Source organism: Vanessa tameamea, chromosome 18 (genome assembly GCF_037043105.1).
Source record: "Vanessa tameamea isolate UH-Manoa-2023 chromosome 18, ilVanTame1 primary haplotype, whole genome shotgun sequence".
NCBI lineage: Eukaryota > Metazoa > Arthropoda > Insecta > Lepidoptera > Nymphalidae > Vanessa > Vanessa tameamea.
This window is the reverse complement of record NC_087326.1, coordinates 2,308,591-2,326,116: the sequence shown is the minus strand read 5'-3', so window position 1 is coordinate 2,326,116 and position 17,526 is coordinate 2,308,591. Positions and strand designations below refer to the sequence as shown.

Genomic DNA, 17,526 nt, shown 5'->3' with positions numbered 1-17,526 from the left:
TAAAAAAGTACTTTAAAGAAAATCCCTCGTGACTAGCTCTCCCAGATGAAGTCGCACACAATTTCAGCCAAAGCTTGCCTAATATGTACCTTGATAAAGATCCAAGAAATAATTCTTTGAAAAATTAAAGTTAAAACATTCAATTCACAGAAATACGTTTCTAATTCGTTCGACATTTCGAATTTCAATCTATTGTTCTACGTAGAATATTCTAGAATATCCAAAAATGATCGGGAAAGTTTGTTGATTCGCAAGATTAGTTATGGTAACGCTATCTTCTAAGACTAACCTACCCAGACAGACGGGCTTGCACAAATCACAACCAACAAATAAATTTCTGTATTCATTGTGTAATTTATCTTTAAATTATAAGTACAAGTACTGGTACTGCACAACACCATACCATTCAATAAGTAACCGATATATTATATTAATATTTATTTAAACGACTTTGTTCGCTTTAACTTGCATTAGACAACTGTTCTCACGTGCGAAGACGCTAAAATATTTCATCGAATATTGTGCTAGACAAAGCAAAGGTGCAGAATTCGAAACTTGCAACATGGAATTTGAGTTATGACTTTGTACAAGGCTAGAATGCATTTATATCCTTTGTTGGAACGTTTTAGAGTTTACTTATATATATTGTTATATATTTTTATTGTTCCGACGTATATATTTTGAATCCAGGATCGGTATCTGCCACCTCCTCATCATCCTCTAGAACGATGAGGCAGTCAAATCGGTAAGAAATAATATTATATATGATAATTTCATTCGTTAGAAACTCCTTTCTATACCATAGTGAAATTTCAAAGGTTTTGTCAATATTTATTACGATGTTATATATATTGCTAATACATTCCCCAGTAAGTTAAGTAAGTTCTGGCACTATATGCATTAAATTATAACTTGCTCCGTGAAATCTATTTTGGATTAAATTAACCAAAACATTATAGTTTGACAACCTTTACACACATGAGTAACTTCTTGTACCGCAACTATTTCGTCTTGATAGTTAGTGTCTGGAGACAATATAACTGCGATCAATAAATCTTGATAGATAAATCGAACTTACTGTATATTGTTGTTAATAATGGAATGAGATCCGTTAAAGATAAATCGAAAATTATTTATAATATTGTACTATTGATGTAATATTAAGTATTCTAAATTTAAATTTAAATGTATATCCATAATATATTTTTTTATTTGTTAAAAAAATACCAGATGTTTTGTACCAGTTATATATCATATGGAATATAAAAGATATATTTTATCGTATTTGTAAGAGGGTTGAGGTTTGTTCGAAACGTAAAATTTTATGTCCACATGTCAAGGACTTTTAGGGTTACTGTACTACCTTCAAACCGAAACGAATTATATATATTTGAATGATAATTGTAATAAGTCACTGGTACCAATATTCTATTTCACTTACTTTTTTGTTTTTTTTGAAGAGCAAGCAAAGGTGCAACGAAAATGTTTTTTTTTCTTAATTACTTTTGCACTTAATATAAACTTTTTACCTTTCAATCTTCAGAAATTTTACAACGCAAATATTAGGTACACTTATTTTTAATTTTGCTAACAGTTTAATAGTTAAAACAGATTTGAACATGAATTTGCCCTTTCGCGTATTTAAAGTTTACCTTTGTAAAGCTGATGTATGTATTATACTATAAAATGGTGTAATTTTTTTACAGCATATTCTCAAATATTTATTTAATTCAACAAAGTTACATAATTATTTTAATAGAATATTTCATTTTCAGCAAAAATCGTCAGACCTATTCCTAAAATTCAATCTCTTGTATCCCTGAGGGCGTGCCGTTAATTGGAAAGCATTCAACTAGATAACGTTTGTCCTTGAAGGTCTTTAAGTCTACCTCCAGACAAGATAATATTGCTCACCAAAACCACATCTCACTTATTTTAAAGCTGGTTTCGCTAGATATATTTTTTTTGCAGCTCTTGTTCGCGCGGTTTCAACTTACACAAAATTGAACTAAATGTAATGATAATATAAATATGGGTTTATAATTTTTATCCGATAAAATAATGAGCTTTTCGAAAGTAGGGACACATTTTAAAAATAGAACTGTAAAAAATATTTTGTTATTTAAATTAACAAAAATAATACCTACTTTGTTGCCTGCCAGATGATGATGTGAATTAATAAAAATGTAAAAGAAATAAATTATGTTTAACCTTTTTTTACGATTTAATTTAATTAATTATTAATTTATTCTGTTTTGTTTTGCTTCATGTTTTATAAAAAACACAAATTTAAAAAAACATTAATAACACAAAATATAACACCCAAGCTACAAAACAGAAATACAACAAATATTTATTCGAATTATTTTAAGATTAATCACATTTAATTTCATATAGACACAACTTTAAAAATATACCGCAAATGCATTTCTAAGTAATCACTTGTGAATAATACATCCCCCCATCGATCGAACAATATTAAAGGAGGGACTGAAATCTATAGCACGTACGCAGGTAACAGACAAGTCGCATAGGGTATTTTGAATATGACCATACTGTTATTGATAGAAAACGGGACATTTTTATACAATTATTTTAATTCAATATATTACTAGGTAAAGATCATAACCCGATGAATAACTACGAAAGAAATTTCCTTACAGATATCTTTATTTTATGATAACACGCAAGCGTGCAATTTGCTCTCTATGATTGCTATCTCTTTCTTCCTCTCGTAAATAGCATCTTCCGTCTTTGTTTCGAGATTTATAACCTGACGTGACTAGAAATCGATAGAGTAATATCGAATATATTAGTTTATAAATTATTATTATTATAACAATAAACTATATTAATGCTCTTTTTGTGAAAACTTGCTTGAGTTAACTAACTAACGACTTGTAATATATTTTATTGGAACAATTAATCTTAAAAAAGTGTTTCCAATTTTAATTGATCATCGCGGTGTATCTTAGATGCTTGTAGTTGTTACGAATCCGGCTATTTCTCGAGGACAATGGAAGTCTTGATAAAATGGAATGTCTCGTTGAAAAAAAACTTATGGTCACCGTAGTTATTATTGGAATCTCGCTAGCCCTAGACGTATATATGACACCTTATTTGCTGAGCCCTTGAACGCGAGGGTAACGTCAGTGTATGTGAAAGGGATTTGGTAATGGGTAAGCTTGGTTTTTTGGTAATTTATTTACAAAATACGATTAAATAAATATATTACAGGTAAATATTATATGTAGTCTAGTTCTCTTATAAAACTATAATTATAGACAGCCTAGTGTTATTCATATGAAACTTGCATACCGAATGTAAAATATTGATATACTGCATATTTACATAAATATTTGTAACTTATTCAGTCTATTTAGTATAAGTGAAACTTTTTGATCTAAAGCAAACTCTGTGAAAATTATAACAGATAGGTACGGTTAAGCTTTGTATAAAGTATTTGTTTATAACCATTTTACTATCCATACAATGGAAGAATCCCTATTCGATCATTTTATTCATTACATAATATTGATCGTTGTCAATTGTCATAATGAATAATATATTCATTTTAAAATACCGCTTACTTTCTTCAGCTTGAACCAATGGTTTTAGATGTATATATATGTGTTATTAAATACATTTTTAAAAAAGACTATCGCGGTGAATTTTTTAATAAACAGCTCAGTACATTTGGATAGATCATTCGTTTAAGTTCTGATCGATGCTTAAATTTTGTGTAGATATTTTATTGATATTCTGTCTCGTTAGTCTAGTGGCCTTATAAGGGTTGGTTTTCAGGTGTGTTCAAAAACTGAGAAGTACTAAAACTGGACTGGAAAGTGCACACGTGATTTCGGACATACTTGTGGACTATCATGTCTCCCGTACTTGGCTATAATTTCTTTAAAACAACTTATTCTCAAGAGAGAACCCAGGACGAATCGCTAGTGTTACCTAATTTTATCTCATTCATTAATCCACTTAAATTAATAAGAGTAGTTTACACAGATATATTTTGAACTTTATTACAACAATCATAAGATATATATTACAAAGAAGGGTAGAACGATTTTTTTCCTAATTTAGCAGATCGCTTGAATAGCCGAGGTTCAAATTAATCTTCGTTATTTAGTTAATATTTTGTACTCAACGCTTAATATCGCTTTCTACCAAATAAGGTAATTTTATTAATTGTTGAATAAAACCTCATTTGGAATCGAATAATGTAAGTAAATACATTCCAATTTTAATTCAGACTTACGTATGAAATGATAAGCTTGATATAATATCTGAGGTGGGTTGCGTTTAGAACACGTACATATATTGTACATAGATATCGGTAAGTAAACACGACTGAGTTTTTCGTGATTTTATATGTACTCAAACTCGATTTTCAAACAAAACTTCATATGGAAGAATCAGAATGAATAAGTACTTTTTTAGCATAAACCTCCTTGTTGACTTACTTCATTGTTAGCACTCGAAGTAAAAAGAGAGGTGTTTTAAGCGTAGCTTGTGTCTTTCTGTAGCTTTGTAGCTACTAAATGGATGTTTCTTTTAATCAATATTATATAAAATATTCTTAGCTATTATTAAAAAAATATCTTTTCAGCTATTTAAAGGTCATCAATATCTATCTATCTAGTCGTTGAAGAGATGTAGATATGAGAGCAACTTTTACTGGTCTGATGGTTTCAAAATTACTATGTAAGAAAAAAAAAATTAAAACCTAAATCAGAATACAATTAAAACTTATAACGTAGGCATAACATTCAAAAACTTGACTGGAAAGTGCACAAGTGGTTTCGGACACACTTGTGGACTATCATGTCCACAAGTGTGTCGTAAGAGCCGAGATGACCCAGTGGTTAGAATGCGTGCATCTTAACCGATGATTTCGGGTTCAAACCCAGGCAGGCACCACTGAATTTTCATGTGCTTAATTTGTGTTTATCATTCATCTCGTGCTCGGCGGTGAAGGAAAACACCGTGAGGAAACCTGCATGTGTCTAATTTCAACGAAATTCTGCCACATGTGTATTCCACCAACCCGCATTGGAGCACCGTGGTGGAATATGCTCCAAACCTTTTCCTCAAAGGGAGAGGAGGTCTTTAGCCCAGCAGTGGGAAATTTACAGGCAGCTAATGTAATGTAAAATGTAATAAAATTCAAACATAAGTTATAATATCCAGGCAACCTAGGTAAAATATGTTTGGAGATGTGATGACTTTGATGAACATTTTTTTTACAATATTGGTATGCAGATGGGAAAATCGGACACCCGATGGTTTACACTTACATATTCATCCTTCAAACGTGAACATAAGAATACTTAGTTTTGTCTGTTTGACGGTAGAATGTCTGATAAGTATTTCTTACATACTGACATGTACAATGTATATAACCTCACCATCAAGAAACTATGTACTAATAAAATATTACAACTTATCACAAACGGAAAGATCCAAAAGATACCAATTATTTATTTATTGTTAAATCAACTATATATATAATTCAAATTTATTTTTCGACGACATAACTACATACACTAAAAATGTTTAAAATATATTCATTCATATTTGTAAAATATTTAAACGATTTCACTACGGTTTGTAGCATTCAGAAAAGTTTTCAACTATGGCTACGTTATATTAAAACCGCTGCAACACTCTGTGAAATGTTCAACGTCACGTAATGAACATATTTTTTTGCTTAAACTTACGATTACTTTAAATTTAAAGTAATCTGTCTAACTCATTTTTTATTATTTCTAAAAATTGGTAGGCAGAGGCAGAAACCGATTATTTACTTCAACAATGCCCCTCCAACCTTTGGAAGTAAGATGTTATGTACCTTATGCCTGTAGTTACACTGGCTCACTCACCCCAACAATCTAATTACAGAACGAGTCATACAATCTTTGCTATACAAAGAGCTCTAAGCTCTGCTAGTCAAAGATGTTCGCTTTGTCAGGAGAGACAATGCTTTCCATTATAATTTCAACCAATGATAATTTAATTAATATTATTTAAAGAAGATCAATATTACGTTGCCTGTGTATTGTAAATAAGCTATTATTTACTTTACAAACACATTCACATCGAATCAAGAGTTTTATTACAAACACAAATTGAAAATTATATAAATATTGTGTGATCTAAATCGGGTTTGAACCAAATATTAAATTAAGTTTATCGTAATTGAAATCATCTCGAGATTTGTAAGTTGTCTTATTTTATATATTTCAAATATATCTAGCAACGATCCGTTGAAAGTAAATATATCCGTACAAAGAAATAAGTATTAGTTGTGAAAAAAAAGCCATTGCTATATCAAAGCTCAGCTAATAATGGGATCTAAGATGTAATATTCTTTGTGCCCGTAATTGCGCTGACTCACCCTTTAAACCGAAACCCAGTCATGCAAAATATTAATGTTTAGCGTTTAGTGGAATAACTGATCAGTGCGTGGCACGGAACGGTCCTGAATTAAACAATATTATAACAGAAGATAGTATAGATTGAAGCGTAATTTTGATCATTTAATACTTTGAGCCAAAATCACAATTATCAAAACTACTGTAACCATCTGTATATATATATAAAGGTCACAATTAAACGAATGTTTGATCTTACAAGATAATTATATTACTAGGGACTCGCCATTATTGATAAAGTAAATGATCTATACTAATATTATAAATGCTAAATAAATCTTATCTGTCACTTTGCTTATTTCTTTTTCAAGGCCAAACTGCTGAACCGAATTTTATGAAATTTGGTATGAAACCCTTAAACCTGACGAACAACCGTGAGTGAGGCCGCGGGCGACAACTAGTATGATATAAATATAATCTACAGCATCTAGCATTCAGGATTAATGTACCTTTACAGCATGAAAAAAAATATCGAATTAGATCATCCAATGATTACCACCTACATACGAACAGACAAATTTTTCCTCTTCATAATATTCATATTAGTATAGTTTAATGCGAAAGTTTGAATGAGTGGATGTTTGTTATTCGATCACTTCAAAATGGATCTAAATAATATTTGGTTCAGAGAAGCGAGGATTAGCACATAAAATAGATAGATTATAGCCTAGAATAGCACATAGATTATCTCAGAAAAATGTAGTTAACACCTGGAAACAGTTATATAACATTTAAAATGCCCTACGGTTTAATTTATTTTTATTAGCCTTGTTTGAAATACGAATAAAGTTTTATATATGTGAGGTAAATTTATCGCAAAATAATACAGTCAGTGTAATATCATCTTCAAGAACATAACAATAAGAACTATTTTTGACTGTGCCACATTAAGAAAGAAGAATATGTAAAGCTGTAATAAAAACTAAATTTCCTAAAAATGTACTTTTGTTCGGCATTAGCATATTGTGTGTATGTACGTATACACAAGTATATACAATGTTACGTTTCGGATTTTTAAGAAAGTATATTTGATAAAAGTTCCTTAAAGTATTGTACCCTTCTTAAAGTATTATTAATAGTATAATGTGAAATATATCCTAAGAAATACTTTTAGTAGGGTAATATGACTCATTCAATTAAGCCATATGAGCCCAAATATCTCTTTGCAGCCAAATTATTTGACGACCTCCGTGGTCGAGTAGTGTGTACACCGGTTTTCATGGGTATGCCACTTCGAGGTCCCGTATGTTAAAAAATAATATGACATCGATTTTATAACAAAAAGCTTAACGACATTTAAAAATGCCAATGTCAAAGAAATCTACGACTAAACTCGAGCTTGTTTTGATTTGTTTAGAGCTCTGAGCCAAACTAAATTATTATAATAAATAAATATTATATACCATTTATTAATTATATATCTACCGTCAAATAGAAAAAAATAGTATTGTTGTGATCCGGTTTGAACGGTGAGCCAGTCTATAGGCATGCCACTTTCCATCGGGTGGGGTATTTGATATATACCTTTTTGAAATAAAAATTTTAAAATGTCATATTTCAGTAAATCAATTCACTAGCAGTATATATATTGATACACAAGAATAAAAATAGATGAATATAGAATACATTATCCCAATTTTGTTGGATATTTTGTGCCACTAAAAAAATAATATCTTTATCTTTTCTATCACAAAGTTCGTTGAGAATAATCAGAAAAGTTTTGAAGACGCTACGTCAGAAAAATGAGTTGTATATAGAATGTGTAATCAAATCCAACATGTGTGTATATTATGTCCGAAACTTTATGTATTAAATGCCTTCTGCGTCCTTATGTATGTTGTATCGTTATGTGCTCAAGGTCTCTTCGAATGTTTTGTATTATGTTATGTTTATTTATATAACTTTTAAAATAGGTATGCATTCTATTTTAACTAGAAACGTGTATCATTTACCATTAGTGGATTTTTTAAATCGTCTTTATATGTATTTTAGTACAACATAAAATCGTATATTCTTAAATGTAACTCCTCATATCTGTTTTTTCATACAAATATTTGAACCGTCAAAGTTCAAGGTTAAAAATAACGTCATACCTTATTTTAATAAATTTGAAACATCTGTGAAAACGTCCCAGACAGATTGACTTAGTTACAATGTAATTTATACATGTATAATATGAAAATGGATTTTACATCGAATTATGAGGTCCCTTATCCAAGACAATTTTAGAAAAAAAAAAAAATCAATATATAAACTAAACAATCAGCTAGCATGTTCTAGAAACAACTACAAATTATTCAATTTACTAAATTTCATTTATTTTTTATTCACTTAATCGTGCACAAGAAATATTTTATTCTGAACAAAACAGGTATTATAACGTTATATTGTAAGAGCTTAAATTAAAAAGGGTACATCGTTGATAGCAAAATACTAGCCATCACCGCCCAAATATTGGCACAAATATTTTATGACCTCTTAGCCTATGATTATTCTGGCTCACCTTATGAGCCAACGGTGACGGTTTTTTTCTTACATTAGCAGCCTGTAAATTTTCCACTGCTGGGCTAAGGCCTCCTCTCCCTTTGAGGAGAAGGTTTGGAGCATATTCCACCACGCTGCTCCAATGCAGGTTGGTGGAATACACATGTTGGCAGAATTTCGTTGAAATTAGACACATGTAGGTTTCCTCACGATGTTTTCCTTCACCGCTGAACACGACATGAATTATAAACACAAATTAAGCACATGAAATTCAGTGGTGCTTGCCTGGGTTTGAACCCGAAGTCATCGGTTGAGATGCACGCGTTCTAACCACTGGGCCATCTCGGCTCTTACTGGGCCATATTGGCTCTTGGCTCATCAAAAAAAAATGTTATGAGCCAACGGTGACAGTACATTTGATGAATGATCAATACATCCTCCAATGAAATTGCACTACCACGAATTATTTTTTCGCGGCTGTCAATTATATGCAAAATGACGTTTCCAAAGGTAACTTTAATAGTAAAACGAAATAACATCCCTGTTGTATTTGTAAATACAAAGGATATATAGTGTTATTTTTTTCTTGGTGCGTCGATCACTTCAAAACTAATGAACGTATCGATGACCAATCAACGCGGTTATATAGGCTATTATTTTTTTGGATTCCGTTGATTCTGCACTCTTTTTTATTTAATGCCCAGCGAAGCGAGCGGGTAACGGCTGGAGCTTGTGATATTTATAGTATGTAAGACCAATCATCTTGACCGCCTATAAGGGTTTCGCTCACTTTACACTACCCGGGGGACACGTGAAGTAGATTATTTCGAATGGGAACAACATTGTGTCTCTTGTATATGAAAGTAACTCTTGACTGTCGGTCTATTTTGCTGCAAACCACTGAACCGTATTTGATGTAATTTAGCTTGAACTCAAAGCAAGGGCATAGATTTTTTTATGCCTAACGACCTGTACCTGACGACTAATACCTAAAACGCAAACGAAGTCGCGTAAGACAACTTGTTATCAATAACGACGATCGTTGGTTAAGATTTTACTAGGCGTCATTAGCATCGTGCTATCTCTTTCGTACACAATCAATTCACTGGGTTGCCATGGGTAAAAAATAATTTATCAATACTTCCGTATTTCGTTAAATTGAGATTTATTTTGTGATTAAAATTGACTCATGAAAAAAAATCCTTAGCTACGAGTAAGTTATTATGTATGTATTTCAACACTATGTTAATATAAATATTTTGTTGCATTGATAAAAACTATTAATATGGATCAATGATCTGAAGATCAGGAATTCAAACATAGGAGAGCACTTCTTAGTTTTCGTTTGTTTCGTACAAAATTTCACCAAATTCATTTCAGTGCCTTGGCTGCGACATACTGACACGCAGATAAATAGAGACATCATAATATTTATAAAGATGAAGCACAAAATATATTTTATTTTTATTATAACAATAAATAAATATTGAAATTACATACGTGTCCAACACATTTAAATATTAAGACATATTTTGAACAACGATACTAAATATAACTTGACAACAAAGAGGTTAATAATATTTATTAAAAACATCAATTAAATTAACAAGCAATAAACGGCCACCGAAGCCGTTTAAGTGCAAAGATTGGTTTTACACTGAATTCGTCGCAATATTTCAATACAATAAAATGGACTAATTTATAGGAGTTCTGTTATAGTGTAAATCAACAACATTTGATAAGTTTTCCTATTCTTGCAATACTGATAAACTGTTTTTAATTTATCAATAAAGATTCACACATGACAGTGTTTCTAATAGAAACTTTTTTTATTTTCCGAAATATTTTGACGACCTCCGTGGTCGAGTAGTGTGTACACCGGTTTTCATGGGTACGCCACTCCGAGGATCGAACCCGGGAGGGTTTGATTCCCGGCCGAGTCGATGTAGAAAAAGTTCATTAGTTTTCTATGTTGTCTTGGGTCCGGGTGATTGTTGTACCGTTGTTATTTCTGATTTTCGATAACACAAGTGCTTTAGCTACTTAAATTGGGATCAGTGTACTGTATGTGATGTAGTTCAATATTTATTTATTATTTATTATTATTATATTTTCATTCAATAATTTTCATTATACTATATTCCATATTTGTAAGAGCTTAGCAAATCTACTTAAGGTCCTTTCATTTTCAATATGTTTGCTGTGACGTACCATCGCACGAGTGGTTAAGGCGCTTATTACTGACTTTTCCATTAAAAAAAAAACTATATTCGCTTTTTAAAATCAATAAAAAAATTATGCATATTGTGAAAATGAAATTCATCAATCAAAACAAAGTAAATTATTACAATCCATTAAACAACAATACTCTTCTGTTTATACATAGATTAAATATTGAAATTATAAATTATAATAGATGTAACGATCTTGGAATAGTAGTACAATGTCAAAACATCTTACAAATTGAAGTCGTCCTTTTTATACGGTTCGATCATTCCCTTGTTACGCTTTCTAGATTGATTAAGGCGCTTAAGCCCAAAGCACCACACATACAGATACTATATACATATACTATATATATATACAGTAATAAATAGATACAAATAGGGTGTCTTAATTAATTGAAATCTGTTAATTTATCAAAGAAGATAGAATGCTGTTTGGTTACTAGATAAATAATTTGGTAGGATAGACCTAACTGCCCGTTGATTAAGCCAAACTCACTGCTGTGGCTTCTAATGGAGTCTTGAAATCACAATTGTACAATATATAAAATAAATAAAAATTAAATAATTAATAGTAAAATAAAATTAATATATTTATAAATAAAAAGACACCTATAAAAATAATAAGTGAACTGTAATATAACTATAGCTTAGTTCTAAAAAAACTTAATTTTACTATGATATTATATCCTTTTTTTTGTGCTAGATAAATGTAAAAAAAAACACTTACTTTTTAAATTTAATAGTTGATGTTGACTTTGTTTTAAAAAAAAAAATAGATTAATAATATACTTTTTCCGAAATGTAAACTTTATTGTAGGTTCTCGTAAGTATTATTGTATCGTGATGTCACAGAATTTAGTTGAATGTTTTTTTAAACTATGACTAAATGAGTTTAGTTGAAATTCCGTTAAAACTATATAATTAGTGGCAGTTGTTAACTATGCGAAGTCGAAGTCAAATATTCTTTTTATTTATTAATATGTCGAACCTAATTATATAGAAAAATAAACTAGTACACTTATAAAAATACTTAAGTATTAAAATAAATTTATTATTAATTGATTTAGGAAAGGGAAACGTACAGTTATTTTCTATAAATATGAAGTATTGTCTATCGCTATTATATAATAATAGACAAAAGATAAAAGGAAACAATAGCGACCAAACATTTCCACAGTATATTTCCGGTAAGGATTTAATTACTATTTTAAACACGGTTCAATTTTAAAGCAATTTACGCAGTCGATTTTCGTATCATTCCAATAAACGATACACGGTGATATTATGGTACTAAGCTTTCGAACGATTCCATTCCAATTCAGCCAATTTTCAAATTCCATTCGGAGAACTTGTCGAGCAATTAAAAATGTATCCGCATAGCATGTAACAGTCCGGTACGTGACACGTGAACATTTATCAAGACAAAGCAAACATGGGAAATGAGCTATCGTTATGTTAATTATTTATTTATCGATTGATTTAACATTGTATGATTGTTTGGATATATAGGTATTTTATTTATGTAACAGGTAGGCGGACGGGAAAATGGGCCACCTGATGTTAAGTGGTCACCACCGCCCATAGACATTGGCGCCGTAAGAAACATTAACCATTCCATACATCGCCAATGCAGCACTGACCTTTGGAATTAATATTATGTCCCTTGTACCGGTAGACACTGGGTCAAAAATCGAACACAACAGTTCTAAATATTGCTGTTTGGCGGTAGAATACCTGATGAATGGGTTGTACCTACCCAGAGGGGTAGACAGAGGGAATAAAGCTTGATGTATTTTTTCTTAGGAAGTAACCTTGCAGTGGAATACATTTAAAACAATAACACAGCTAAAATCGTTATCATTTCATAGATCACGGAATTTTAATAAGGATATTTGATATCAATTGAATTGCCAACAACTAAACGTCAAGGTCATGAAATTTGCGTCCCCTTTATTTGTGAAATTGCCGGAAGAAAGAAAAAAAACTATCATTCCACAGTCAGGCGAAAAAAAGGCATTCAATTTTTTTATTCCATTGTCATATCACCAGAACCCTCGCTACAATGAACGAAATTAGTTTTTCGTGTTCAAAGTGTACGGTAATTTAAGTTTACTTCGACGTCTAAAACACCATTCTAACTTAAATTGGCCTGAAGTGTAAGTAAAAGTTATTACAAACTACATACCAGAGCGTCATTTGTTCCGTAAAACGAATTTATATTCAAATAACGTTTAACGCTATGTCAGGCAAGATATTCCCCATATATATATTTTTTATATTTACTGTTTTATGAGGCGAGCAGTGTAATTTATTCACGACTGTCCTTATAATAACGTTTTAAGTTTTTTCTTGGGGATCTTTCGTTATTCTTACGTTGGGGTTGCTCCTGGCTTTGATGAAGCGCGTAATACCTATTACAGAAATTAATTATTTTTCGCTGAAATAATTAAGAAATTATCATTAATTTTTAATGTATTTAAAGCGGTTTGGCTGAGGAGTAGAGCGAGTAGAGAAAATTTTAACCTTGAAAAAAATAATAAATAATTATCAAGCAGTTCACTATAATCATATATTATATATTAATTTTGTTTTTGTTCGTCAAAATATACTGAAACCATTAATCATAATCACCGGGTTCTATCGAATGAAATAGAGAATTGTACACGCAAGATTAGCTGATAACTTCAAAAGCAGCTGATTGTCTTAGTTTCTGCATTGCGTGAACTCTTTATTTTATTTTCATAATATGCCAATAAAATTACTCTAGAGAGGTGAACATTTTTGTAACATCGTTAGAAATATTAAACTACGCCAATTAACAATTAATCACGCTATGATCGAAATGTAAATAGATTTTACCATTTTTCCGCACCATCAAACGGGCCAATCAGCGAAATCCTTGCGCACACTGCCACTGCACATTATTCTAGTACCTCACATATAAATATCGTCTCACACTATATTTCAATCACAAATCAAAATAATCACAATCACCGAGTTATATTGGCCGGTTTTCGATGAAACGGGAACAATATCAGCGTAGCAGACTCGCGGCGACGGCTACGTAACTGCCGCTACGGCGCTACGAAGTCAGCCGAGTCCAGCCGAGTATCCACGACGCGCTCGGGGGAGCCGGGGCGAATTTCGCTCAGTGTTTCATATTTTATATCGGTTGGGACGAAGCGGAATTACGGAGTTTGCTCGGGTAGGTTTTTATAGCGTAACGGAACTGAGGCGGCTGGCTGGTATTCTATTTGGTAGGTATTTTTTCAACTTGTGTGCTCGCCGCGAAATTTTTCATTGTTCGCTTGGCCCCACACTTGTAGGTCGTGTGATTTTAATGGAGCAGGGCGTGACTGGCTCAAAGAAGTAATAACGCGTTGATTCGGTGCTTACGTTGACTCGAATGAATTGTTTGTCGTCGAGTCGCATACATCGGTGATGTCACCGAGGATGATTTTGTTTGCTACGTTGATCGTTTGATGCTTGTAAAGTTTTCCGATTGGATGTGGTTGACATCCAAGCGTAATGAATGTTGTGTTAAAGATTAAAATTTGTGTTCTGTTTTTAAATTTGTAATAATTTAATTTTAATATTATCCAATTTCACCACATTTTTATTTGCACTATTGCTATTTTTTTAAATGAATTAATAAATTCAACAGATTAGCGAAAAAAATATATTGTAAGGCTAAGCTTGTTTTCAACATTCCAACCCTTGTTTTGTTTGTATATAATACACGATAAGGTTAAATTTAATATTAATAATATTATTTTTTATGTTCACTTCTTATTGACTAATTACTATTATTTGACTTTATGAATCGAAGTTTGAAGTTAATTTATAATTACGTCTCGTTTTCAACCAGGAAAATTCAATTAGATGTTATTACAATTTAGAAACATATATATCCCGTAAAATTCCAAATTCATTATTATTTTTAACAAATTTAGACACTAACAAAACTAGCATTATACATATAACAAAAATAGCATTTACTTTTATGTAAATAACGAAAATATTATTATTTTCATTATTCATTGATAAGATGAAAATATTGATCGTATGAAAAAATAGAGAAGCATTTTGGTTTACCATTTAATATATACATAAATTTACCAAAACGACATCGCACTTTTAACGTTGTACCATATGCAAGTAAGAATAAAAGCTTTTAGGCTGTTCTTAACCTTAATCTACGGCAAAATAGGAGTTTAAGTTAAACAATGAAAAATGTCACCCAGTCAACTTGTAACTATAATTTTTTTTAGGTTAAAATAATTTTTTTTTAAAAATAAAATAGACTTTTAAATATAATTTTGATCACATTTAGTGTAAATAATTGATTTGTAAGTTTATAACAAATATTAATATGTTTTAATAAGTATTTTATATTGTAAGGATTGCAGGTAATTAATTTTCAACTTGGAATTACAAATTCGATTAAATGTATTTCTTTAAGTAAACGTTAAAGAAATTCGTTTTCGCTCTTGTATAAAAGTAAGGTATTTTTTTATTAACAGTGGATTGGTCTAGAGTTTGTTGCCGAAATAAAAATAATTCACTTGATGGATCGAATTATAGAAACAGTTTCAATTATTACCTGATGTAGGATCTCGAATAACCGGTTCCGGGTTGAGGCGTGGAATCGCGGTGTCCGTCCAGGTTTGGCGGAGGTCAGGCGGGTCAGGGCTCTAGCCCAGCCAGCTGTGATCGTCCGATGAGAGGAGGAGCTGGGGTCACCCACGGCTGGCTTGGTGACAGTGGAGGCGGCACGTCCCCACTTGAATCGCTGGGTCAAGAGGAAAAACGGCACACTCACATTCAGAATGACGCAGGTACTCACCGGGCATGGATGTTTCGGTAAGTACCTGTCCGGAATAGCGCGGTGGGAGGTGTCACGCTCCTGCCACGAGTGTGATGCACCAGTGGACACGACGTACCACATCCTGAGTGAGTGTGAGCATGGGGGCATTCCCTGGCGGCAACTATGGGCGGAGACCACTCGCTGCCGAGTATCATCAATGAAATGCTCGGTAGCGAGACGTGTTGGTCGGAGATACGTTCCTTCTGCGAAAATATTATCTCGGAGCGGGAGGAGGATGCTGCTGCAGATCCGCTCCGCCGAAGACGGCCAGGGAGGAGGAAAAGGCGCTATGCTCACTTTCTCCCCCCGCCTCAATAGGCGCCGCAGGGATGAGAGGGGTTCTCAGTACCCCGGGAATCCCCCCTAGGAATAGGACGCCGGGCCGACCTTCAGGGCGTCACAGTAGCATGTGAAAGCGATCCTGTGGCGCGCGCCAACGAGACGATGAAGGTACCGCTAGTTTTTTAGTGGGTATTCTGGTGTGCCGAGGTGCACTTGGTGTCCTGGGCACCGGCGAGTCCCGCATACCCGACCCCCACTTCCACGTGAGGGAAACACGTAACACGTTTTTCCAGCGAAAACAAAAAAAAAGTTATCTCTAGTAAGATTTTCCCTAATAATGAGTAAAATATAATACAGAATATGTACAATTGTATACAAATACTACGTGTATTTATGTTAATTTGTGTTTATAATAAAAACGTGAATGTATACTTCAAATAAAAACTTAATTATGTCCAACACTAATAGGATCGGATCGCCTTGGAGCTGAAGTGAGCCCAACGCAAAAACTTGAGGACATACATAAAAGTATCCACAAGTGAATTCAGATAATTAAGAACCTCGTCCTTTTTATGGTATTTTCTTAAATGATTGATTATATTTCCAACGTGTTAAAGAATATAATAATAATGCTCATTTACATTACATTACATTAACAGCCTGTAAATTTCCCACTGCTGGGCTAAGGCCTCCTCTCCCTTTGACGAGAAGGTTTTGGAGAATATTCCACCACGCTGCTCCAATGCAGGTTGGTGGAATACACATGTGGCAGAATTTCGTTTTTTAGACACATGAAGGTTTCCTCACGATGTTTTCCTTCACCGCCGAGTTAACGTTACGTTAACCTGTAATCGATAGTGTTAAAATCTATTGTATTAACGCTACATCAATTAAACCCAACACTCAGAAAGCCACCATTATCACCAGAAATATTTCTATAACAGAATACGCGCGAAATTCCAATTGAAATTATATTTTCGGTCGTAAAAATGAACGAATCAAATGTTTCCTTTCTTAGGTACGTCATTGTCAGGCGCGTTTACAACAGCGTAATAAAAAATTCGAGTTCAATTAGCTCAAATGAATTGGAACCGTGTAAAAGGGACATAATGTAAAATTATCTTGTATTATACGCGAATAATATTAAATTTGTGTGCCATAAACATTCGCTTGTTTTGCTGGATGAATGAATATATAATATGAGTTTTGCTTTATATTCGAA

At 32.3% G+C, this 17,526-nt stretch overlaps 1 protein-coding gene across 2 annotated transcripts in view; it reads right to left on the bottom strand.

Annotated features, from left to right (window-relative positions):
- LOC113400155 (hemicentin-2-like) overlaps window positions 1-14,231 on the bottom strand; it is a 319,029-nt gene extending 304,798 nt beyond the window's left edge. For both annotated transcript variants that reach the window (XM_064217679.1, XM_026639621.2), the window contains exon 1: window positions 14,015-14,231. In XM_064217679.1, coding sequence (XP_064073749.1) covers window positions 14,015-14,030 — 16 coding nt within the window. In that variant the 5' untranslated portion in view covers window positions 14,031-14,231. The remainder of the gene's footprint in view (window positions 1-14,014) is intronic.
- Between the last annotated feature and the right edge of the window lie 3,295 nt (window positions 14,232-17,526).